Source organism: Podarcis raffonei, chromosome Z (assembly GCF_027172205.1).
Source record: "Podarcis raffonei isolate rPodRaf1 chromosome Z, rPodRaf1.pri, whole genome shotgun sequence".
NCBI lineage: Eukaryota > Metazoa > Chordata > Lepidosauria > Squamata > Lacertidae > Podarcis > Podarcis raffonei.
Genome location: NC_070621.1, coordinates 51151654 through 51176383, shown reverse-complemented (window position 1 = coordinate 51176383; position 24730 = coordinate 51151654). Strand labels below are relative to the sequence as shown.

The window sequence follows — 24730 nt, the reverse complement described above, 5'->3', positions numbered from 1 at the left end:
TAAATAATTATAAATATAAATGGTAAGTAAAAATAATATATATAGAAATATTAGATAATGATATATACATCTATATTTCTCTGCATAGTGGTTGCATTTCTTCTGCCTATATATATATATATATATAACCATAAACAAGATAAATATATATTACGCAACACATCATTATATTAGTAATATATATCTAATAATATATTGAATATAAATATATATCAATAATATAAGGATATATCAATAATATGTCTAAGCATGTGTGTATATCATATAAATGTAAATGAGATCTAATTAATATCTATATATTATAGATGATGTTTTATTATAATAAAACATAGCCCCGCAGCCCCGTTTTTGAAAGGAAAGAAACGGACACCGGTTGTTGTTTTTCTTCCAAGGCCGTATATTTAAAGTGAAATTCTCCCGATTTTATAAGGGAAAAAAAAAGACGAGAAAGATTCCCAACCGACGGATATTGAACAGTTTCCAAAATGTGTTTTTTTAAGGTTCATGTACATTGCTTAGGGGGGGAAAGGAACTCTGCACACGCTCAGGAGCACTTTCCCCAAATCCCTCCCAGAACAACAAGGGGGGAAAAACCCAAAATGTGAGAACGGAGAGATCCCATTGGTCGGTCGGTCGCTAGGTAGAAAACTGTAAACTCGGTTCAAGTCGGTTCCGGAAAAGTCCGTCCACCGGAACCTGTAATGGCAGAAGCAACGGAAGGGAAGTGGCCGGTGGGAAGGAAGCCCAGCCGGTCCAAGGAGGAGGAGGAAGAGAAAGTACTGGAAGTTGGGAGGCGTGGCTTGTTCCTCGTTTCCCGTTACTCGAAACGGTGGGTTCTCCATGGCTGGTTTGGGGACAGGAAGTGGCTGCAAGGGGACAGGAAGTGGGGAGGGAAGGAGAGGGGAAGGGACAGAAAGGCGCTGTGAGGGAACAGGAAGGAAGTTTTAAGAGAACAGGAAGGGACTGAGAGAGAATAAGCAGGGACTGTGAGAGAACAGGAAGTCCCTGAGAGGGAACAGGAAGTGGCTGTGAGGGAGAAATGAAAGGGACTTTAAGGGAACAGGAAGGGACTCAGAGAGAATAAGAAGGGACTGGGAGAGAACAGGAAGGGACTGTGAAGGAGATGAAAGGGACTATGAGGAAACAGGAAGTCCCTGAGAGGGAACAGAAGTGGCTGTGAGAGAACAGGAAGGTACTCTGAGGGAGAGGGGGAACTGGAAGTGCCTGAGAGCAAAGAGGAAGTGAATTGAAGGGAACAGGAAGGGACAGGGCTAAAACCGGAAGGGGCTATTTGAAAACAGGAAGGGGTGGTGAGAGAACAGGAGGGCCTGTAAGGGAACAGGAAGTGCCTGAGAGTGTACAGGAAGTGACTCTTAAGGGAAGAGGAAGGGACTGTGAAGGGACAGAACAAATGGGAAGCGGAGAGGAGGCAAGGCTGGGGTAGGAGTGGGGGCAGAACCTGAACCCGGCGCCTGGAGCTCTCCCTGTTGGACGTCAGTTGACATAGTACAACCAGTAGAGAAGGTTGAAGAAGCCGAAGGTGATGGGGAATAGAACCCGGGACCACTTGTCAATGGTGCTGACGTCGGCCAGGTCGGGGATCTTCAGCTTCAGCTTGGAGGACCTCCGGCGCAGGCGGCAGTTGGCCCGGGCGGTGCGGCAGGCGGGTGCCTTCCGGGAGTGAAGGGCGGTGCCTGAAGATTCGAACCCGCGCAGGCCACAGGGGCGCGGGTCTGGCGAGGGTGACGTGGAGAAGAGCGGGCAGTTGCTGTCGGAGACGCCGGCTAGGAGGAGGTTGCCGTATGGGTCGGGCTGGAAGGAGAGAAGGGAGCTCAGGGTCATCTATCCGAACCCATGGGGATCTCGGCCTCAAATACAGGACCCTGAGGTTCACCCATCCCCACCCACTTTTTAGGCAGGAATCTCGCACCTGAGTCCGGGGCTCCAGGCGCCGGGCGCGTCTCTTCTGCTGGCGGGGCCCTCGCCCAAAGAAAATGTAGTTCACCAGGGCATATTCCAGCAGCGCCAGGAAGACGAAGACAAAGCAGCCCATCAGGTAGACATCAATTGCCTTGACGTATGGGATCTTGGGCAGCGTCTCCCGGAGGTGGGTGTTGATGGTCGTCATGGTGAGGACGGTCGTCACCCCTGGGTGCCGCGGCGAGTGGGAGAAGGAACAGGGTTAGTTGGGTGGCCGAGAATTATAGCGCAGGGAAGGCACCTTAATTCAAACTTCCGTCACGATCAACAATCAAAATATTTTTGTAATATCCAAAGATGGGACTGATATATTGAAATCAAACATTTTCATACTCTGAAATAAATCGATGTCATGATTGAAGACGGATATATAGAAATGCCTAGTGAAATCAAACCTTTTCATACTGGAAGTCAAGCGATATCGTGACTCAAGATGAATATATAAAAACATCCATGGAAATCCAATGATTTCATATTGAATCTGGATTCCATATGACCTTCATGGGTTGGAGAACTGGGCACCACTTCACCAAATGGGATCAAGGTCAGGTCCTGCCTTTAAGGAAAATCAGATGGACCAATAGAAGGATGGTGGACCTCAGGGTCTTGGTGGACCACCAGCTTGCTACCAGGATATGGAAGAAGGTTATCAGCGGCTTGGTGGTCCTCCAACTTCACCTGAATCCAACCCAATGAATGTCAAGAGGGTCCTGCATTTAGGGAGGATCACATGGACCCTGATGGACTCAGGGTCTTGGTGGACCACCAACTTGCTAGCAGGACATAGGAGAAAGTTCTCAGGGTCTTGGTGGACCTCATACTCACCTGAGCCCAACCCAATATGTTTCAAGAGAGACAAAGGTCAGGTTCTGCCTTTAGGGAGAATCACATGGACCCTTGGTAGCAGGACCCCGGAGCAAGATCTCAGGATCTCCTCACCTAGGGCCACCCGGGCGGCTGAAGCATCGTAGTTGATCCAGAAGGAGACCCAGGAGAGGATGGTGATGAGGATGGAGGGCATATAGGTCTGCAGGATGAAGTAGCCGATGTTCCTCTTGATGCGGAAGCTGAGCGACAGGCGGAGGTAGGAGCCTGTTGGAGAAAGAGGAGATGGTCAAGCTGGATGGGACCCCAGGATCCAGATGAATCGGTGAGGACATCTCAGCAAAGGGTGGACTGGAGGACCGTGGTCTCCCACCCTGTGTCTGACAACCCCAGGATTTCAGGCAGGGGGTTAGACTAGATGACCCGACAGGGCAACCCACCAGTGGTGAAGACCACCTCACGGGTGACCAGCTTCTGCTCGATGATGGTGAACTGGGGCAACTCCAAGACCTCCATCCCCGTCACAGCCGAAGAGTTTCCTTGCCAGAAGAAGACAATGTCGTCAACAGTGTAGCCATCTGGGAGGAAAGAAAATAAGAAATAATGAAAATGATTCCTGGTTGAAAACTATTCCTGCCTTAAAATTAATCCTGGGTTAAAATTAATCCTGGTGGAAAAGTATTCCTGTTTTAACATTATTCCCGGATTAACATTATTCCCCAATTAAAATCCTCCTGGTTTAAAATTAACCCTGGTTTAAAATTATTCCTGGATAATACTTTTCTTTGATGAACAAGGAATAAATTTATTTTATTCCTGCCCTAAAATTATTCCTGCTTTAAAGTTAAATTCATTTTAATTATCCCTTGATTAACAAGGAATTATTTTATTTTAATTTATTTTATACTTATTCCTGTTTCAAATTAATCCTGGTTTAAAATTATTCCTTGATTTTTCCTGGATAATACTTTTAATTATTCCTTAACAAGCAATAATTGAATTGAATGATACGCACAGCTCTCAATTTCCAGGGTGCAATTCTGCTGATCCAGGGGGTATCTCCGGAGATCCATCATACAGGCGGCAGTTGTCGTGATCCTGCAGAAAGAGAGAGAGAGAGGATTCCCAGGATCCATTATGGGGATCCCTGATTGACGGATGTGGGGAATGCTACATATTGATTTTGGGGGGATTTTCCAACCCCTTTTTAGATGATATTCCTGGTCCAATGTCTGAACTCGCAAATATTTCTCTAATTTTGCCTACTGATAAGTATTAATTGATAAGTATTAATTGGATGGTTAATTTTATGGACTATTAATGTGTATTAATTTATAAGTATAAATAGGTAAGTATTTATCGGATGGCTAATTTTTATGGACTATCAAAATGTATTGAAATTGATAATATTTAACCGTGATCACGATGAAAGCCGTCATTAATCATGATCCATCCAATAATCATGACCTGTCCATTAATAATCATTAATCATGATCTGTCCATTAATAATGACCCGTCCATTAATCGCCCCGCCCTGTTATGATCAACACGCACAATAAAAAACTGATTAGCACCCAGTTTGTGGTGATCACTAGGCGAGAACGAAACCACCCATTAATTGACCGTATTTGCAATAACAAACTGGCAGGAGCGAATCGGTTCTTGATTATTGGTGATTAATATCATTAATATCTGCCCACCTCAGGCCGTAGAGGACAGTGCCATCTGGGTGCAAGCGGATCATGCGGTTCTTGACGGTGACCCCATGCAGGAAGGACTTTTTGTCATTAAGAAAGTAGGTGTCTGGGAGCCAGAGCTGGTCGGCGACTCGGTTGTCGAGTGTCAGGTTGAACGGCAGATCGCCGTAGGCAAGCCGCTTGTCCCGCCAGCTCTGCTGGAAGTACATGGTTATGGTATAGTCCTGGCAGAGGAGAAAAGAAAGAGAGATATGGGGGAAATTGGAGGAGAGAAGGATAGGAGGAAAGAAGGAAGAAAGGAGGATAGGATAGCAGGAAAGGATAGAAGAGGAAAAAGAAAGAAGGGTAGAAGGAAAGAAGGACAGAAGGAAATCCATCTTTTCCATCAGGATTCGAATCTGGATCCAGTGGAAGTTCGTCCAACTTACCATGTTGACTTCAGAAATCTGGTCAATGCTCGAGATGTGGATGCTCATCCCCACCACCACAGGGTTCCCTGAAATAATAACAATAACAAAACAACACCAAAGCAACAGATATATTATGTTATATTATTATATCATATTATATTACAATAATAGATTATTATATTAAAATGAAGTAATAAAATTATAAATTGCTAATGAAACTCATAATTGGTTAATTTATTGACTTGTGATAAAATGTTAGATGATCACATGATGAAACCATAAAATCAAATCCTCAATGGGAAGATGAGATAATAAAAGGAAATAATAAAATAGTCATAAAAAATAACCCCATAAAATTAAGAAATTAAATTATAAACAATAAATCATAACTTTAGATAATAAATAATAAATAAAGGCTAAAAGTCAATAAGGAATAACAACAAATCAAACAACAGATTATAAGAAAATGATAAAAGAGATAAGAAAAGGGGATAAGAAATAATCATTTATTAATTTATGCCCTAACTTATTATTTATGATTAATTATATAATTTATTATCGATTAGATTTATGCTCTTTTAGGCGGCGTTGCCTTACCTCCGAAATAAAACCGAACCATAGATTAATAATAAAATAATAAAAGTGGATGATAGGTAATCATTTATTTATTTATGACCCGGCGTATTATTGATTACCTGATTTATTATTGATTGGATTCATGCTCTAACCTTTAGGCCACGCTGCCTTACCTCCAAAATCGGGCCGCAGGCGGACATCATAGCCTTTGAGGAGCTTGTCCACAATGTCCTTGACCACCGATATGTTGCCAGTGGAGGGGCTGCAAAACAGGAGAAGACCATGGTTGGTCCTCAAAGCAGTTGAGATAAAATATTGGGGGTCCCCATTGAGCCCCACCCCATATGGCACCCTATACATTTGGGGGTCCTTTGTATATTGGGGTGCCCAGCTGGTTTAAAACATGGAGGGTCCCACATGGCATCATTTAAACCTGCCCCCGAATCTATTATATTGGGGTCCCCAGCTGGAATGAAATTTTGGGAGAAGATATTGGGAGCCCCAATAAACTTGGCGGGGGCCATCATATATTCTATTGGGGTGTCTAGCTGGAATAAAATATTGTGGGGTTCATATAAATTTGGGGCATTTGAGATGTTGGGCATCATGCTTCATGTACTCACTGCCTCCTTTAAACTTGCCCCCCTGAATTCCAGCTGGGAACCCCAATATAATATATTATATGAATGTCATGTAAATTGGGGGGGTTGAAATATGGGGGCATCATGCTTTTTGTGGCAATTGGAGGGGTCTCTCCCCTATTCTGTGGGGGGGCAGCTAGGGGACCCCAGAACCCCCCGCACAAGTGAGCCCCTTGCAGCTTAGCCTACCTGTGCACCCCCTAAAAAAACCCAGGTGACCCCCCCCACAGGTTAACCTACCTGTGTGACCACTAAAACCCCCACAGGTGAACCCCCTGATACCTTGTCGGTCCCCCCAAACCCCAGGGGTCCCCCAAAGTTAACCTACCTGTGCCCCCTTAAAACCCCACAGGTGAGCCCCCACTACCTGTCTGTCCCCCAAATCCCTAAGGAAACTCCCGCTACCTGTCCACCCCCCAAAAACCCCAGGGGGGCCCTGCTGCCTGTCCACCCCCTAAAAAAACCCACAGTTGAGTCCTCCGCTACCCGACAGCCCCCCACAGCCCCCAGGGGAGCCCCCCACTCCCTGTCCACCGCCCCAAAACCCCAAGGGAGAACCCTGCTACGTTTCCGCCCTCCAAAACCCCCAGGTGAGCCCCCCAACCTACCTGTGCGCCCAGCAGCAGCAGCAGAGGAGACACAGCGCAACCCATGCGCCGTCGCGCAGTCCCCGCATTTCCGAGGGGTGGGAGGTCGGGGTGGGGTGGGGGGCAGCACCCCCAAAATGGGGGCAGCGGTGGGGCCGGCCGGTTCACCTGAAGCGTATGGAAATCCGAATCGAAGAGTGGCGCTCAGCGGGCGCTGGAAAAGGCTCTTCCGGGCAGCCTCGCCATGGCGCAAAACGGACGGGAGAAGAAATGCGCTCCAGTTGCGCGCAGGGTGGCGGAGGAGAGGAGCCAACGGAGTCTCCGGCGAGCGGGCGCACGTGGAAAAGGCGCTTTGGGAGACGGCGGCGGAACGCGGAAGTTGCGCTCCAGAGGCCGCAATCGGAGACGCTGCGCCCAATATGGGGAATGCGCTTTGGGGGGCGCAGGCGAGAATCGGCCAACGGGATTGATGCGCTCTTGAGCGCGGAGACAGGGAAAGGCTGCGCGCCAACGAGGGAGATGCGCTTTGGAGGGCGCAGGTGAGGATGGGCCGCCGGCAGAGAGTCTCTGGCCAAGAGGAATGATGCGCTCTTGAGCGTGGAGACAGGGAAAGGCTGCGCGCCAACGAGGGAGATGCGCTTTGGGGGTCGCAGGTGAGGATCGGCCGCCGGCGGAGACTGTATGAACAGACGAAGAAAGGCTAAGCCCAAATGCAGAAAATGCGCTTTTTGGAGGCGGTCAGAAGGAAAATGCGCCGTCGGGCGCGCAGGCGAGGATGGGCGGGCGCGCAGACCAACGGTAAGGGCTGATGCGAGGAAAGGCTGCGCGCCCAAAGGCGGGAAATGCGCTGTCTGGGCCGCAGGCCGCGAATGGAGACGCTCCGGCCCACGGGAAGGATGCGCTGGGGGGAAAGGCGCCCAAAGGTGGGAAATGCGCAGGCGAGGACGGCGGGACCAGGGACGGATCCGAGGAGGAGAAGCTGCGCGCCAACGTGGAAATGCGCCCAGGAGAAGCCGCCCGAAGGTCCTGCTTTTGGAGGAGGACAGACCCCCAATGGAATCTGCGCGCAACGTGGGAAATGCGCCTTCGGGGGGTGCAGGCGAGGATGGCGGGACCGGGGCCGGATCCGAGGAGAAGCTGCGCGCCGACGTGGAAATGCGCCAAGGAGAGGATCCCGCCTTTGGAGAGGAGATGCGCCTTTGCAGGAGTAGAGTCTGCGCGTAGCGTGGGAAAATGCGCTTTCAGGGTGGGGGGGGGTACAGGCGAGATTGGCGGGCCCACGGACGGATCCGACAAAGTGGAAGTTGTGTTCCCGAAGGCTGTAGAGCGGGAAATGCGCCGACCTCCGGGAAAAGGTGGAATCCGATCTCGGGGGGGAGGAGTGGAGGAGGATGAGGCCGGATCCTTGGATCCCTCCAGCGGCGAAATGCGCTCTCGGGGGGCGCAGCCAGGCCGCGAAATCCTCACTCGGGCCCAATACGCAGGGGGGTCCCGATGCCTTTTGGGAGGGGGCACAAATACCCGCACTTGGGGGTCGCCGGTGGACGATGCGCTCCTGGAGCGCGGCGTAGGGCGGGGGTCGCCGCCGGATCCGTCTGGATGCGTAAAAATGCGCGTTTTCGGGGGGAAGGGCGCGCAGGCCTCGAAATCCGCGCTCGGGGGGCGCCGGGGAGGGGGTTGGATCCGCTCCTGGGGGGGGCGCAGGGAGGCCCTCGCCTCTGTTTGGCCCGGCGGCCGCTGCAGAGGATGCTCCGCGCTCCGCCTTTCCGAGAGGAGGAGGGAGGGAGGGAGAAGAAATCACGTGATAGGAAGAGCAGTTTTGGGGGGGGAGAACCCCAAAAATAAAGGAAATGAGAATCCGGAAGAAAAAAGCAAATTTTTCTCCAAAATAAAGGGGAAACGCCCTCAAAGCGCAGAAAGGGGGGCGGGAGACAGAAAGAGTAGGGGGGAATAGAGAGAAGGAGACGAGAAAGAAAGAGGAGAATGAGAGGGAGAGATGAGGGAGAAGAGAGGGATGGGTAAAGAGAGAGGAGGAGAAAGGAAGAGAAGAGAGAGGAAGGAAGGGAAGAGTGGGGATGGAGGAAAGAGGGAAGGAGAAAGAAAGAGAGGAGAAAAAGAGAGGAGGGGAAGAGAGAAAAAATAGAGAGGAGAAAGAAAGACAGAAAGAAAGAAAAGAGAGAGGAAAAAAGAAAGAAAAGAAAGAAAGGAGAAGAAAGAAAAGAAAGGAAGGAGAAAAAAAGAGAGAGAGAGAGAGAGAGAGAGAGAGAAGAGAGGGATGGGGAAAGAGACAGATGAATGGAGACGAGATAAAGAGGGGGGAAGAGAGAGGAGAAAGAAAGAGAGAGGAGAAAGGGTCGATGGGGTCATCTAGTCTGAACCGCCTCCGCCATTCTAGGGTTATTTCCCGGGTATAGGGTGGTATATTATTATTATTATTATTATTATTATTATTATTATTATTATTAATAATCATGAGGTTCATGCCTTGCTCGGGGTCCGACTGGATGACCCCTGGGATCCCCTTCCAGCCTGGCCCTTCTAGGATTTTCTCTTCGCTTCTCCAATTCCCATATGTTCCTCCAGACGGGGAAAAAAGAGCATCCTCTGCTGCATCGGTGGTCAGTTGCTAAGCAACCCCGCATTCCAGGGATTATCCCACAATGCTTTGCTCCATTCTGGCGAGGCCCGAAACCTCCCATTTCCATCCGCCGCCGCCGCCCCCCCAAAAATGTATAGGGAAAAAATCTGACAGCCGGACTAGATCCAGTTTCATCTAGTTTGACCCCCCCCCCAGCAAGGCAGGAATCTCATCATAATCATCTTATTATTATTAGAATCTATATACAACGGGGGGGGGTCAGACTGGATGACTTTTGAGGCTCCCTTCTTGGTCCCCCATTCTAGATCCCTGCATTACAGGAGGGTCAGACTGGATGACTTTTGGGGCTCCCTTCCAGCTCCCCATTCTAGATCCCTACATTGCAGGGGGGTTAGTCTGGATGCCTTTAGGGCTCCCTTCTAGCTCCCCCATTGTAGGGGGGTCAGACTGGATTACTTTTAGGACTCCCTTCTAGCTCCCCCATTCTAGGATCCTGCGCTCCGTTTCCCGCCTCGCGGGGGGGTCAGTCTGGATGACTTTTGGGGCGCCCCTCCCCTCTTCGCTTCCCCCCTCCCTTCCCGTGTACTGCAGTGACGACGAGCGCCGCGAGTGCGCAGGCGCGGCCGGAGCTGCCCCCCCCCCGCCGTCTTCCCGGCCCGATTTCGGGGGGCCGCAGGGAGTCCCGGTAAGGCCCGCGACCCCCATAAAAAACACAACTGGGGAGGGGGTCTGCTTGCGCCCGAGGTATGCGCCCTCCCCCTTCTGGTTTTGGGGTTCCCGACGGAGCAGGTCGAGGGCCCCCCAAGTTTTCCTAATGCCCCCCAAAACGGCTCCCTCCCTCTTCCTGCCCCTCTTTTCTCGAAAGATGGGCGGCCCCGTAGCCCAAAGCATGCGCTTGGGGGGCTACGAAGGGGGCAGTTTGGAGGGTATGTGTCCCCCCCCCGGCGGGCAAATCCCTTTGGTTCCCCACCCCGCTTTCACAAAGGGGGATGCAACGGCCCCGGCGCCCCATCTCGCCTCGTGCTTTTGGAGGGCTACGGATGGCGACGGTTGTGGGGCGTGGGGGACCCCCATTAGGACAGATGGGGGACAGGATTCCCCCCAAAGTCCTCCTTACACACACACCAAGCGGGTAAGTCCATTTCGATCCTTTCCCCGGCACCAGTGATTGCCTGGCGAATGGAAGGTTCGGATGGGAAGGTACCTGAGGGTCATCCAGTCTGACCCGCTGCTCATAGCACGTGTGAAAAGGACCTCGGGGTTTGGGGGAACCACGCATCTCACCTCACTGGATTCCAGGCTTCTCTCTTGAGATTCCTGCCGCCGCGAATGGTCCGTTTCCAAGAATCTCCATCCAACCACCCGACCTCCGAGGAAGGTATCAAAGGAGAGAACGACGAAATGAGAGGAGGAGAGGAGAGATGGGGGGAAGGAGAGAAGAGGAGAATAATAATAGGGCGGGAAGGGACCGCCAAGGCTACTTTGGATGGAGTTACAAGCTTGGTGGGTCAGAGGAACGCCTATTATTATTACTGTATTATTATTACTATTATTAGGATGTCAAAAACAGGTCATGCCGATGCCGGATGAATCTCAGGCCTCCTTCTCTTTCTCACCTTCCCCGTCTCTCTCTCTCTTTCTTTCTTTCTTTCTTTCTTTCTTTCTTTCTTTCTCTCCTTCTTTCTCTCCCTCTCCATTCCTCTCTCAAATCTCCCTTTATCTCTCTTCCCCCCCCCTTTTCTCTTTCCCTCCCTCCCCCTCCCTGGACTCCTTCTTTCTCTTCCCCATTACCCCCCTTCTCCTCTCTTTCTTTCTCCTCTCCCTCCAGTGTCGCATCTCTCTCCCCCCCCTTCCTTCCTCTCTTCCCCATCTCCCCTTACCCTTACCCTTTCTCTCCATCTCCTCTCTCTCTCTACTTTCTTTCTCTGCCTCTCCATTCCTCTGTCAAATCTCCCTTCCTCTCTCCCTCTCTCTCTCCCCCCTCTCTTTTCCCATCCCTTTCTCTGGGACCAGGCCAGCAGCCAATTCCTTTCATATTCTTGATCTGCTGAATTCTTCCCTCCCTCCATCCCTCCCCCCTGTTTCTGGCAGGAGAAAAGGAGGAGAAAAGGAGGAGGTGACATGGCCAGAGGGCATCTCTCCCACCCACAGTGAGTAGGGTTCTCCTCCTCTGAGACAGGATCAGGTCCTGGTGCTGCTGGATTTTCCTGGATCTGAAGGCCAACTGCAAACAGCAGCTGAAATGCAATGAATTATAATTTTAAAAAGCAATATTTTGAGCTCTATTGTGAATGTTAAAAGAGGTTGTGCCTTAATTGGACATTTACGTTTGCATTATTTGTGGGGCCTTTTTGTGGAGAAGCTGTGTCCCAACGAATAAATAAAATGGTTCTGGTTTAAAAAAAATATGCAATCAGTTATTGAATTGCAGTTTATTACAAAATGGCAAAGGAAAGCCATAATGCCGGACCTGGTTGGCGAAAATGCAATGTGCAAATCGATGCCAACTTTGCAGTTGATGAAGGCTGAAATGCAGGGAAGAGATAAGGGTTAGGGGTAGAGGATAGAGATAGGGGTTGGGGGTTAGGCATGAGGTTGGGGGTTAGGGGTGGGGTTGGGGGTTAGGGGCAGGGCCATCTTAAGCATATCAAGCGCCGTGGTGCAAAGCTCCCTCCGGTGCCCCCCCCCATTTCCCAGAGTTGTCCCCCTTTTTTTAGGGAGGACAGCTCTGCTTGCGGGGCTGGAGGAGGCAGGCAAGGGTGACGAGCTGATGCTGGGAGGCACCGCATTCAGCCTCCACCTCTTTCCTGATGCCCCATGCCACTAGTCTCTATAGGTAAGATGCCCCTGGTTAGGGATTAGGGATAAGGGTTAGGGATAGGGGTTAGAGATAGGAGTTAGGGATACGGATAGGGATAGGGTTAGGGATAAGGTTTCCTTTTTTGGAATAATAAAATCCCTTTTTTACAGAAAGGTTCAACCTTGCTGGCATCCCAGATTCTGTGCATTAGGATAGAGACCGAGGATAGGATTCTTCCCTCCCTGTGTCCTGGAATCCTGTCTTCTCCCGCCGCTGGAGATGCAATGCCAGAGGAAAGCTGGGATGCTATGGAATGGGGACAGCCGCCTTCCGAGGCCTTCCGACAGGTGACGATCCGGCGCCACCCGGACAGAGGGTTTGGCTTTGTGGCCGGTGGCGAGAGGCCCGTGGTGGTGCGTTCGGTAGTGGCAGGTGAGGATTCCGGGGATAAATCTCAGCATCGGATCATCGAGTTGGAAGGGGGTTGGACTAGATGACGCTGAGGGTCTCTCTCCCCCCGACAGACACCAGCTGCCCCTTCCTTTGGCAGGCGGACCCTCGGAGGACAAACTCTTTCCCGGGGACCAGATCTGGGCCATCGGTGACGAAGACGTGAGTGATGTTGCCCGGGAGAGATTCATCGAAATTGTGAGGTGAGGAAGGAGGAAGCGGGTTCAAGACACGCTGGTCGGACTGGGTGACCCTTCTGAAATTTAAGAGCTGCAGTTCCTGCCTCCTCTACAAATCCATGGATTCTTTCTGGAGGAATTTCATTGCAGGGGAGCTGGGACCCCCGAGGGTCATCCAGTCCAACTCCCTGGAGAGGCAGAAATCTCAAGGAAACCCTAAATGTCTCCTTTGTTCCTTTCCTGCCACAGAAGTGCCAAGGAGTCCGCTGTCTTCACCGTGCTGCAAACCCATCAGGTGAGATCCCCGGGGGTCATCCATCTCAACCCCCACCCCCTGGCAAGTCGGGAATCTGCTTTTCCGGCTGAGATTTTGGAAGGCAGCCGACCTCTCCCACAAGGCCCGTCTTTTCCTTCTCCCCTTCCAGTCGCCCAAGTCGGCCTTCATCAGTGCTGCGAAGAAGGCCAAGCTGAGGTCCAACCCTGCCAAAGTGCGGTTCTCGGAGCCGGAGCCGGTGAGTTCTGAAAAGTTCTGGAAGGGTGGGGATGTGGTCGTCTCCTTTCTTCATGTCTCCGTTGCCTCTTTGGGCTTGTTAAAGATAGCTAATGTGCTGCACAGAGTGATTGGGGAGGCCCGGGCAGGTGGGCGAGATGTAAGTAATAAATAATAATAATAATAATAATAATAATAATAATAATTTATATTTATATTTATACCTGGCCCATCCAGCTGGGTGATTAAAAACAGATTAAAAACAGAATAAAACATCAAACCTTAAAACTTGCCTAAACAGGGCTACCTTCAGATGTCTTCTAAAAGTCAGGTAGTTGTTTTATATTATTATTATTATTATTATTATTATTATTATTATTATTATTCCACCAGCCTCTGCTTTTCCGCCCGCAGGAGATGCTGAAGAAGGAAGCCCTCCTCCTCATCCCCAATGTCCTGAAGGTTTTCCTCGAAAACGGGCAGGTCAAGTCCTTCACCTTCGACAGCCGCACCACCGTCAAGGTAGAAAGGGAAGCAGTGTCTAGTGATTAGAGCAAGGGGCTGGGAAGCAGCGCCTAGTGGTTAGTGACTTGTAAAATGCTTTCAGAGGAAAAATATTTCTAGAGATTTTCTATTATGTTACATTCTAGTCCAAAGGAATGTATTGAAGTTATATTCTATTTTATTTATTTAATTCTATTTAAGTTACCTTCTTAATTCTTGATACATTGTAATTCTTAATACACCAGGAAAGAAGGATTTATTTTAAGTTTTTAATGTGTGCTAAAACACAGTCCTTTTTTATCAACATCAGTTAACAAACATGGATACATATGCTATCATGTTATTGTTTGAGTTAAATAATTGTTATTAAGGAAATGATTCTTCTTCTCCTTCCAGTAAAGTAGAGCAAAACAGTTGTCCAAATAAAAAGTTAACTTATTAAACCTCAACATCATTTTATAATTATTGGTCTGTGTATTTCTAATATTAGAACCAAATCAGTCATTTTTGATAGAACTGTAAAAATTGATTATTCCAAAAAGGAAACCTCCCTCTGATTGTCACTATTAAGGGGGTGCCAGCAAGGCCGGATTTATTTTTCTTATTCTTCCAAAAATGCTTTTCTCTCGACCCTCCCAGGATGTGATGGCAACCCTCCAGGATCGCCTTTCCCTGCGGCGGATTGAGCATTTTTCCCTCGTCTTGGAATACCGCAGCCCCGAGCGGAGCCACCAGTTTCTCCTCCTACAGGAGAAGCAGCCTTTGGCCCACGTGAGTCAGGAGGGAGCCGGGGGTCATCTAGTCCAACCCCCCCACCAGAGCTTTGAAATCCTCCCTCCCTCCCATCCATCCTTCCTACCTTCTTTCCTCACTCCCTTTCTCTGTCCTTCCTTCCTTCTTTCCTTCCTTCTTTCCTACTTTCTTTCTTTCCTTCCTTCCTTCCTTCCTTCCTTCCTTCCTTCCTTCCTTCCTTCTTTCTTTCCTTCTTTCCCTCCCTCCCTCCTTCCTTCGTCTCTCCCTCCTATTCTCCTTCCTTCCATCATCCCTCCCACCCTTCCTCCCTTCCTCCCAAATCCCACAAGGATGGACAGGGGAAAGGGACCCCAGGGTCATCTAGCCCACCCCCTTGCCAGAGCTCTCCTTCCTCCCCCCAGGTCGTTCAACGGACCCACTACCAAGGCATGCGGTGCCTTTTTCGGGTCAGCTTTTACCCCAAAGACCCTGCCGAACTGTTGCGGCGAGACGCCGCCGCCTTCGAATACCTCTACATCCAGGTTAGCGGGGTGTGTGTGTGTGAATGTGTGGTTAGAGGGTCCCAATCCTTCCTTCTAGCCGGCTGCTCCACCTAGTAGTCCTCACTGCTCCTCAAATGGGCGGGGTACAAATTTATTATTATTATTATTTTGCTGGGGGTAAGCACTAGTTCCAGCTCACTAGTCTTCCTAGTCCCTCGATCTAACCACTCACAAACCACTAGGTGCTGCTTTCTAGTCAATAACCACTAGTCACTGCTTCCCAGTCCCTCACAGTAACCACTAGGCGGTGCTTATAATTCCCTCTCCAGAGCCGCAACGATGTCATCCGGGAGCGGTTTGGTGCCGACCCCGATCCGGAGTCGCTCCTGGTCCTGACAGCGCTCCACATCTATATCACCGTCTCAGCCACCTGTCCCAGCCACAAGGTGGCGCTCAGAAACGTCGAGTGAGTGAGTTCAGGGGGGAACCCTGAGGGTCATCCTGACCAACCCTAGTTCCCACACCCGGGACAGCCAACCGTCCTTCCTTCCTTCGTCCCTCCCTCCCTTTCTCTGTTCTTCCTTCCTTCCTTCTTTTTTTCCTCCCTCCCTTTCTCTGTTCTTCCTTCTTTGTTTCCTTCCTTAGGAAGGAAGGAAGGAGAAAGGAAGGAAGGGGGAAGGAAAAACAAAAAGGGAGGGAGGGACAGCAGAAAGAAGGGAGGGAGGGAGAACAGAAGGAGGGAAACAAGGAAGAAAGAACAAAGAAAGGGAGGGAAGGAGGATAGAGAAAGGGAAGGAGGAATGAAGAAATGAACAAAGGAAGGAATCAGGGAAGAAAGAGCAAAGGGAGGGAGGGAGGGAGGGAGGGAGGGAGGGAGGGAGGAAGGAAGGAAGGAAGGAAGGAAGGAAGGAAGGAAGAACAGAGAAAGGGAGGAAGGGTCGAAGGAAGGAAACAGAAGGAAGAACAGAGGGAGGGTGGAAATGGGGAAGGAAGAACTGAGAAAGGGAGAGAGGGAGGGGGGAGGGAGGGAGGAAGGAAGGAAGGAAGAACAGAGAAAGGTAGGAAGGAAGGAAGTACGGTAAATTGGAGTGTGTGCGTTTCCTTTTTCTCCCCAGGAAGGAGTGGGGTCTGGAGCCCTTCTTGCCTCCCTCTCTGTTGCCGGCTACCAAGGACAAGCTCCTGCGCCGGTCGCTCTCACAACAGCTGAAGGCGCATCAGCGGCGCGGCGCCCAGGTGGGACCCTAACCCCTGGGATGGGTCCCTATCCCCTGGGATGGGTCCCTAACCCCTGCCTTGAGCCTGGGGTCAGACTGGATGACCCCAAGGGGCCCCCCAATTCTCTCCTCGCAGGTCTCCCCTACCCGGGCCAAGCTCCAGTATCTACGCCTCCTCGACCGGCTGCCCACCTTCTCTGGTGTCATCTTCCAGACCGTCGGGATGGTAGGGTTTCTGGGTTCTGGTTTGGTTTCTGTTTCAGGTTCTGGGCTCAGATTCTGGTGCCAGGTTCTGTTTTCTGGTTCCCAGTTCTGGGCTCCGGGCTTGTATTCTGGGTTCCAGTTTCTGGTTTGGTTTCCAGTTCCTGGTTCTGGTTTCCAGTTCAGTTTGGTTAGGGTTCCGGGCTTGGATTCTGGTTCCAGGTTCCGGTTTTGTTCCCGGCTTTGATTCCAGTTGCGGTTCCTGGTTCAGTTCCAGTTCCTGGATTCTGGTTCCAGGTTATGGGTTTTGGTTTCCGGTTCCTGGTTCTGGTTTCCAGTTCAGTTCGGCTAGGGTTCCGGGCTTGGATTCTGGTTCCAGGTTCCGGGTCCTTATTCTGGGTTCCAAGTCTGAGTTTGACTACTCTGACTCTCTCGTAGGACGGCCAGGACACTGCCCCCACCCTCCTGGTGGGCCCCCGCCATGGCGTGAGTCACGTCATCGACCTCCGCACCAACCTGACCACTGTCCTGTGCGAATTCAGCCAGATCAGCAGAGTCCAACTCTTCCGGGAGAACCCGGGTGTGGCAAGGGTGGAGACCGGCATTGTGGATGCAAAGGTGGGCAGGCTGGAGGGCCGCCTGGGGGCCATCCCGTCACTCGGATTTTCTTTGGATTTTTTTTCTATCAGATTTTCAAAATTTTAAATCTGAATTTAAAAAATTTAAATCAGATTTTTAAATTTTAAATTTGGTTTTTGATTTAAATAACATTTTTATTTAAATCGCATTTTTTCTATTTAAATAAAAAATTTATTCAAAGAATCAGATTTTTTTATTTAGATCAGATTTTAATTTAAAGCACATTTTTAAAAAATCTGATTATTTCAATTTATATCGGATTCTTTTGATTCAATTTATATTCTGATTTAAATTAGATTCTTATTACTTAAATCAGATTTTTCATTTAAATAATATTCAGGCTTTATTATGATGAGAATACAGTGGTACCTCTGGATGCAAATGGGATCTGTTCCTGTAGCCAAAGCAAAGGAAGGATTAGACTCTGATTAATAACACACAGAGGCTTCAACCAGCAAGACTCTGGGAGGAGTGCATATAATAATAATTCCTGTCCACCCTTCGGCCCAGGTCGTTTTATTCACAAAAGAACTTTTTACCCAGTGTAAGAACCAATCAGATTTCCTCTGAGCATTTCAAAAAACCCCACGTGGGGACAAAGTTACACTACAAAACTAATTTAAGCATGCATACTTCTGGGGTAAATAAAATAGAACTAAAAAGGAAGAATGCATTCAGCAAACTTGGAGGTCATAAACAGCAATAAAGGAAGGAAGGACGGGTAGTATTTACCATCTCTTTGTGAACACTCTTCCTGGCCCTTAAGATCTATCTAAAGATTAAAAAACTACATCAAAGAAGCTACCTACTATCTTTTATGGCTCAGGATGCCTGATGAAGCAACTGGCCTGTGTATTTAGAATGCTGATACGTGCCTGTCAGGCGTAGAAAATGAACAGTAGAGAAAATGGCCAGAAATGCAGAGGCTTGTGGGATTTGATCAGAAATTATTGCCAATGAATCTAACCCAGTTAATGCCATGCTTTCATAGTGGACACAATGGCTTGATGCATATTTTATAATTCCTCATAGTAATCCCATCTGATCCCCACACTCTGGAAATGTGCACTCCTACAGTTCCAGAGCCCCATTCGCATCCTGAAGCGAACGCAACCCGTGTCTGCACGTTTCGCGATTTGCCCTTTCTGTGCATGCGCATGACGTCATTTTGAGCATCTGCGCATGCGCGAGTGGCGAAACCCGGAAGCGCGTGCTCTATTACTTCTGGGTCGCCGCGGAGCACAACCTGAAAATATTCACCCCGAAGCTACTTCAACCTGAGGTATGACTGTATAGTAATAGACTAGAATATTGTATGGTCCTATTATTCCAATAATTATAATAAAGATCAATATTTTATGATTTTATGATTCCAATACTACTTCTCTCCCCAGCCGCTGGTGCTTCTGATGGAGTGGCCAGAAGCCACCAATTTTGCTGGCCTCATTTCTGGCTACTGCCACCTACTGGCCGACTCCAGAAGGACGCTTTTCCCGGTCGCACCGCCTCCCATGACCAAGGCAGGTACGTTTCCAAGCAAGGGAAATTCCAAGCAGCTGAAAGTCAGATTTTTCTGGAGGGGATGAAATCCCAGAATCCCAGATTGAAGGAAGCCAGCCTGGGCCCCTATTATTATTACTATTATTAAATTTACTCTTACATTTCTCCAACAAAAAGGGACAATTTTAATAATAATAATAATAATAATAATAATAATAATAATAATAATAATAATAATAGTCTTACATTTCTCCTATGAAAATAGGCATATGCTAAATAACAACAACAAAACAACAATAATGCTTTTACATTTCTCTGTTGAGACGACAACAACAATTTTACATTTCTCCTATGAAAATGTTGTTGTTGTTTAGTCGTTTACTCGTGTCCGACTCTTTGTGCCCCCCTGGACCAGAGCACGCCAGGCACTCCTGTCTTCCACTGCCTCCCGCAGTTTGGTCAGACTCATGTTCGTAGCTTCGAGAACACTGCCCAACCATCTCGTCCTCTGTTGTCCCCTTCTCCTTGTGCCCTCCATCTTTCCCAACATCAGGGTCTTTTCCAGGGAGTCTTCTCTTCTCATGAGGTGGCCAAAGGATCTGTCCTTCCAGTGAGCACTCAGGGCTGATTTCCTTCAGAATGGATAGGTTTGATCTTCTTGCAGTCCATGGGACTCTCAAGAGTCTCCTCCAGCACCACCTATGAAAATAGGGACATCCTAAATAACAGCAACAATAACAGCAACAGCATCAAAACAACAACAATCATGCCTTTACATTTTTCTGCTGAGAATAGAGACGTCAATAATAATAATAGAATTATTAATTGAATTTATATACCGCTCAATTCCTGGGTCCCCCTGTTGTTGTTGTTGTTGTTGTTGTTGTTGTTGTTGTTATATTTTATGTTGTGTTATGTTATACCATGCCATGCTATGCTATGCTATTCTTTTTTATTCTTTTCTTTTCTTTTTAATTAATTGAATGTATCTACCGGCCTACATCCTGGAGTTCCCAGATATATAATTTACTATATATAGTATTCAAATATTAATATGAATATTAATACTTATATTATTATTAGAATGAGAATGAGAATTTATATACCAGCTCCCATGACCAAGACAGGTACATTTCCAAGCTCAGAAAATTCCAACCAGCTGAGATGTCTGATTTTTCCAAAGGGAATAAAATCCCAGATTGAGGGAAGCCAGCCTGGGTCCCTGTTAACAACAACAACAACAATTGATTTATATCCCGCCCATTCGTCCTCCAACGAGAAAAGGGACAATCATCATCATCATCTTACATTTCTCCAATGAAAATAAGCATATCCTAAATAACAACAACAACAAGAAAAGAACAATAATGCTTTTACGTTTCCCCGCTGAGAATAGAGACGTCAATAATAATGACCACAATAATTTTACATTTTTCCTATGAAAATATGGATGTCAATAACAACAACAACAATTTTACTCTTTCGTTTCTCCAATGATAATAGGGACAATCTTAATAATAATAATAATAATAATAATAATAATAATAATAATAATTTTACATTTCTCCTATGAAATTAGGGACATCCGAAATAACAGCAACAATAACAGCAACAGCAACAAAACAACAACAATCATGTATTTATATTTCTCTACTGAGAATAGAGACGTCAATAATAATAATAGTAATAATAATACATTTAGGTGCAGAAAATATGAATGCCCTACGGACACACAGGAGGTTCCAGGTTTGAATCAGGCCAATCACGGGTCAAGAGGGTTGGACTATACAACCCCGGAGCACCTTCCCTGGCAACCATCCTCACCCTCCGGTCTCTCCTTTTCCAGGCAGAGAGAAGGAGGCTGGGAACCGTAGTGCCTGCAGCAACCGCCATGCTATGCCACCGGAGCTGCCACGCCGCCGCCGCCCAGAACTCAACCAGAACCGGATCTTCGGAGATGGGGAAACGCGGCCCAGGACCAAGTCGGATCCAGTGCTGAAACTCCCGGGTGCCGAGGGCGAGGGCTGCGGTGCCAGGCGTGCCCGAGCCCGCTCGGTGGACGGTCCCGGACGGGGCCTGGGCCGTGCTGGCCTGGATCTGACAGCGCTGCCGCCGCCGGGCAGCGAGGGCGATGAGGACGACCCCACCACCGCCCTGGCCATCGCGGCACCGCCACCTGGCTTCGGGGACAATAGCTCTGATGAGGACGACGCCCGGCGCCAGCGGGCGGCACCAAGCGAGGATGCCGGGTGCCAGCTACCGGTGACCTTCGTCGAGGCAGTGGTGCCGGGGTCCCGGACGGTCCGGGAACGAGCCCAGGATCTCGACGAGGCACTGGTGTCGACCCTGCAGGCCCTGGAAGCCCTGGCGGAGGCGGAGGATGGACCACCGGCGCCAGCCACGGGTATTGAAGATGGCGTCGAGCCCACCCCCTGAAATAGGGATTAGGAATAGGGTTATTAGTATTAGTAGTAGTAGTAATAATAGTATCGAAGAGGGTGTCAAGTCCACCCCCAGGTTAGGGATAGAGTTATTATTATTATTAGTAGTAGTAGCAGTAGTAGTAGTATTAATATTAGTATTGAAGAGGGTTCAAGTACACCCCCAGGCATAGGGATAGATTATGATTATGATTATTAACATCATCATCAATATCATTATTATTAGTAGTAGTAGTAGTATTGAAGAGGGTGTCGAGTGAGGTGTTCTCAAATTAAAGGAAGAATTGAACTCTGATCAATAAGAATACACACAGATTCTTGAACCAGCAAGACTCTGGGAAGGGTGTGTATGATAATCTGTCTCTCCACCCTCCGGCCCAGGTCGTCTTATCCACAAAAGAACTTTTTACAGAGTGTTCGTAAGAACCAATCAGATTTCTTCTGAGCATTTCAACAAACCCCATGTGGGGACTAAGTTAAACTACTAAAACTAATTAAGCACACATATTTCTGGGGTAAACAAAACAGAAGTACAAAGGAGTGCATCTGGCAACCCCGGAGGTGATAAACAAGCAATATACATAAGGATGGCCAGGAAGACAGCGATCATTATCACCTTCAGGTGAGATCTGTTTCCAGGCCCTAAGATCAACATACTGAGATTAAAATTTCAGAAAAGCTACATCAAAGAAACTTGCCCACTATCTTTATGGCCCAGGATGCATGCCTGGCAAAGCAACTGGGCTGTGTACGTGACTTGTCAATAAAGAGAAATGGGCAGTAGAGGAAATGGCCAGAGATGCAGAGGGTTGTGGGATTTGGTCAGAAATTATTGTCAATGAATTAAACCCAGTCAACACAATGCATTCATCGTGGACACAATGACTTGATGCATATTTTATAATTCCTCATGGTAATCCCATCTGATCACTACAGTTGAATCCATCCCTTGGGATAGGGTTAGGGATAGGATTATCATCATCATCATCAACAACAACATTATTATTATCATTGTTGTTGATTATTATGATTATCATCATCATCGTTGTTGTTGTGTTTTGGGAGCTGCCCAGAGTGGCTGGGGAAACCCAGCCAGATGGGCAGAGAAGAAATAATAAGATAATAATAATAATAATAATTAGGGTTAGGGGTTCAAGATAGGGATAGGAGTTAGGGATAGGAATTAGGGATAGGGTAATAACCCTAGTATTATGATTATTATTCAACATCCTAATGCTCCCGGCCCTTGTGGTTTCTCCAGGTCTCATCGTCCTGGCCGCCCTCGACCCCGACTCCGGCCGTGACGCAGACGCTTCCCCCAACGCCACCTACTTCCTGGCGCAACGGGTCGACCCGGATGGCTTCCTGGTGCAGAAGGACCTACCTTTCCGCTTGAGAGGCTGTGGGGCGCCCACTTGGCAGGCGAAGACTGGGAAGTCCTCACCAGCGTGGCTCACCAAGGCCAAACCAAGTCCCAGCACTCAGCCTTGCCCCTCGAACCCTGAACCGGAGTGTCCCCAGAAGGAGACAGAGAGCTGCCAGGTGCCGGCGGATAGGATCCGGAGAGATACTATGGTTCCCCCACCCCAGGAAATGTCTGATCTCGAACCCAAGGTGCCACACGGAGAGGATCTGGAGGTCCCGGCACAGCCGCGGGTGCCCCGGCCGGCGTTCCGCTTCCGGAAGCTCTTCTCAGCGACATTCCCAGCACGGCTCAAACGGGAAACGGATGAGCGCCGGGCGCAACTCCGGAAAGTGAAGCAGTTTGAACTGGAGTTCCTGGAGCAACTCCTGAAGGGTCCGGCGCCGGGGGGCTGTGGTGGCCCACCTGGCACCAGCCCTGTGCCAACAGTGCCCAGTGTGTCGCGGTGCGACTGCCGAGGGAGAGAGAGTTGCCCGCAGCGGATGGCACAAGGATTCCCGAGTCGACGGGTGCGCTCGGCCAGCCCAGAGCCGAGAGATGTGGAAAAGAGCGCCTCCTGCCTGGGGACCGAGTGCGTGGTGGCAGCAGCGCCACGCTACGAGAAGCTGCAGCGCTGCGCCAGCGGGGAAGGGGCCGTTCCAGAAGAGGGTGATTCAGCGCCGCGTTTCCCGGATGACGTGTGCCCACGGCAACTGGGGCCAGGTGGAGAGGGCTGCTGCTCAGTGCGCTCCTGCTTCTCAGCGCGGGGAGGTGACGACGAGGCCGATGAGCTGTGCTACTCGGTGCCGTCAGTGCCGGATGCAGCAGCCCGGACACAGGAGATTGACCTGCGGGCAGCATCGGGCCTCGACCGCATCCGGGAGCTGTGCGGCCGGGAGTACGCCTTCCCCGGTGGGTTCTCAGCGGTGAGGCTCGACGCTGAACGGCTGCTGGGCGCCCTGCGGCAATGTGCAGCAGCGGCAGGGAATGGGGCGTCGGTGCCAGATGAGGGCCGGCGGGAGCTGGCACTGGCCTTCCGGGAGCTGAGGGCCGCCTGCCGGCGGGTGGCGGGCGCCGAGAAGAGCCCGGCACGGCTGCTGCCGGCCGTCGCCGGGAGCTTCCGGGTGCTGGCGCGGTTGGCGGAGACGGCAGCGGTGGTGGGTAAAGAGGCACGGCGGCGGGCACTGCTGGCTCAGGTGGAGGAGGTGGCGAGGAACTACACCGCCCTGGCAAGGGCGGCGGAGGAGTCAGCAGCCAGGCAGGCGGGCGAGGAGCCAGTGCGCCCATTGACAGCACCGGCGGCAAAGTGAGGCTTGCTGAGAGGACGTTCAGGGAAGTGTGACGAGGCGGCTGTTTTGCGGAGAAGGCGGAGGGCGGCAATTTTCTCTCAGAGGGCTGAAGTGCCCTGGGCTCCATTGGCGGGAGCCCAGTCATGTAGTCCAACTCCTCGGCTCTGAAAGCCGGGATGCGGTCGGGTGACCCCACCCACTGCAAGAATTGGCACAGGACCGTCCAGTGGAGAGAGGGAGGAAAGAAGGAAGGAAGGACAGAGGAAGGGAGGAAGGAAATGGGGTAGGAAGAACGGAGAAAGGGAGGGAGGGATGAAGGAAGGAAGGACGGAAAGGAAGGACAGAAAAGGAGGGGGGACGAAGGAAGGAAGGAAGGAAGGGAGGAAGGGAGGAAGGAAATGGGGAAGGATTAACGGAGAAAAGGAGGGAGGGACGAAGGAAGGACAAAGAAAGGGAGGGAGGGAGGACTGAGAAAAGGAAGGAGCGACGAAGGAAAGAAGGAAGGACAGAGAAAGGGAGAGAGAGAGAAAGGAAAGAAGGAAGGAAGGAAGGAAGGACAGAGAAAAGGAGGGAGAAAGGAAGGAACACAGGAAGGAAACAGGGAAGGAAGAACGGAAGAACAGAAAGGGAGGGGGGCAAAGGAAAGAAGGTAGGAAGGACAGAGAAAGGGAAGAAGGAAGGAAGGAAGGACAGAGAAAAGGAAGTAGGGACAAAGGAAGGAAGAATGGAAAGATGGAGGGACGAAGGAAAAGAAGGAAGCTGGGAGATGGTTGGATGACTCTGGCAACCACAATGGTTGGTACCACAATGATTGGCACTGAGGTAGCCTTGCCTGGGGTTGGGCTGGATGACCTTTGCGGTTCCCTCTGGACACAGAAACCCCCCCCTTTTTTACATGCCTGTATATATTATACATAATAAAGACTATATATGTATAGATATATGGAAATTATATCTGTGTAAATTTGACCTGAGATTGTCTATATAGAAAGATGTGAAACTTATATGCAAATTTATGCCAATACATGAATCTTCATATCGATCTTGTGTTTGTGACATCTCTCCCCCCTA

General features: G+C 49.6%; 2 protein-coding genes across 7 annotated transcripts; one reads left to right on the top strand and one right to left on the bottom strand.

Annotated features, from left to right (window-relative positions):
- Positions 1-373: 373 nt before the first annotated feature.
- On the bottom strand, positions 374-6837 carry LOC128406489 (gamma-aminobutyric acid receptor subunit beta-4-like). The gene is made up of 9 exons (XM_053373916.1): positions 6738-6837; positions 5662-5750; positions 4931-4998; positions 4506-4726; positions 3821-3903; positions 3246-3383; positions 2920-3072; positions 1931-2148; positions 374-1812 (listed from the first exon to the last, which is right to left on the bottom strand). Exons 1-9 carry the CDS (start codon positions 6803-6805, stop codon positions 1495-1497), a joined length of 1356 nt encoding a protein of 451 aa, XP_053229891.1. The 5' UTR covers positions 6806-6837; the 3' UTR covers positions 374-1494.
- A 2913-nt stretch (positions 6838-9750) lies between these two features.
- Positions 9751-24008, top strand: FRMPD3 (FERM and PDZ domain containing 3). 6 transcript variants are annotated; one of them, XM_053374268.1, is made up of 15 exons: positions 9751-10000; positions 12286-12547; positions 12666-12768; positions 12994-13039; positions 13170-13256; positions 13628-13756; positions 14378-14509; positions 14893-15012; positions 15303-15439; positions 16089-16206; positions 16324-16413; positions 16827-17006; positions 18422-18551; positions 20374-20931; positions 22230-24008. In XM_053374268.1, the coding sequence occupies exons 1-15, from the start codon at positions 9848-9850 to the stop codon at positions 23678-23680; spliced, it is 3696 nt and encodes a 1231-aa protein (XP_053230243.1). In that variant the 5' UTR covers positions 9751-9847; the 3' UTR covers positions 23681-24008. The 6 variants fall into 6 exon arrangements, with proteins under 6 accessions (XP_053230243.1, XP_053230242.1, XP_053230241.1 ...); XM_053374267.1 differs by lacking the exon at positions 9751-10000 and adding an exon at positions 10373-10818 and having other exon boundaries at positions 13649-13756; XM_053374266.1 differs by lacking the exon at positions 9751-10000 and adding an exon at positions 10373-10818.
- The last annotated feature ends 722 nt before the right edge of the window (positions 24009-24730 follow it).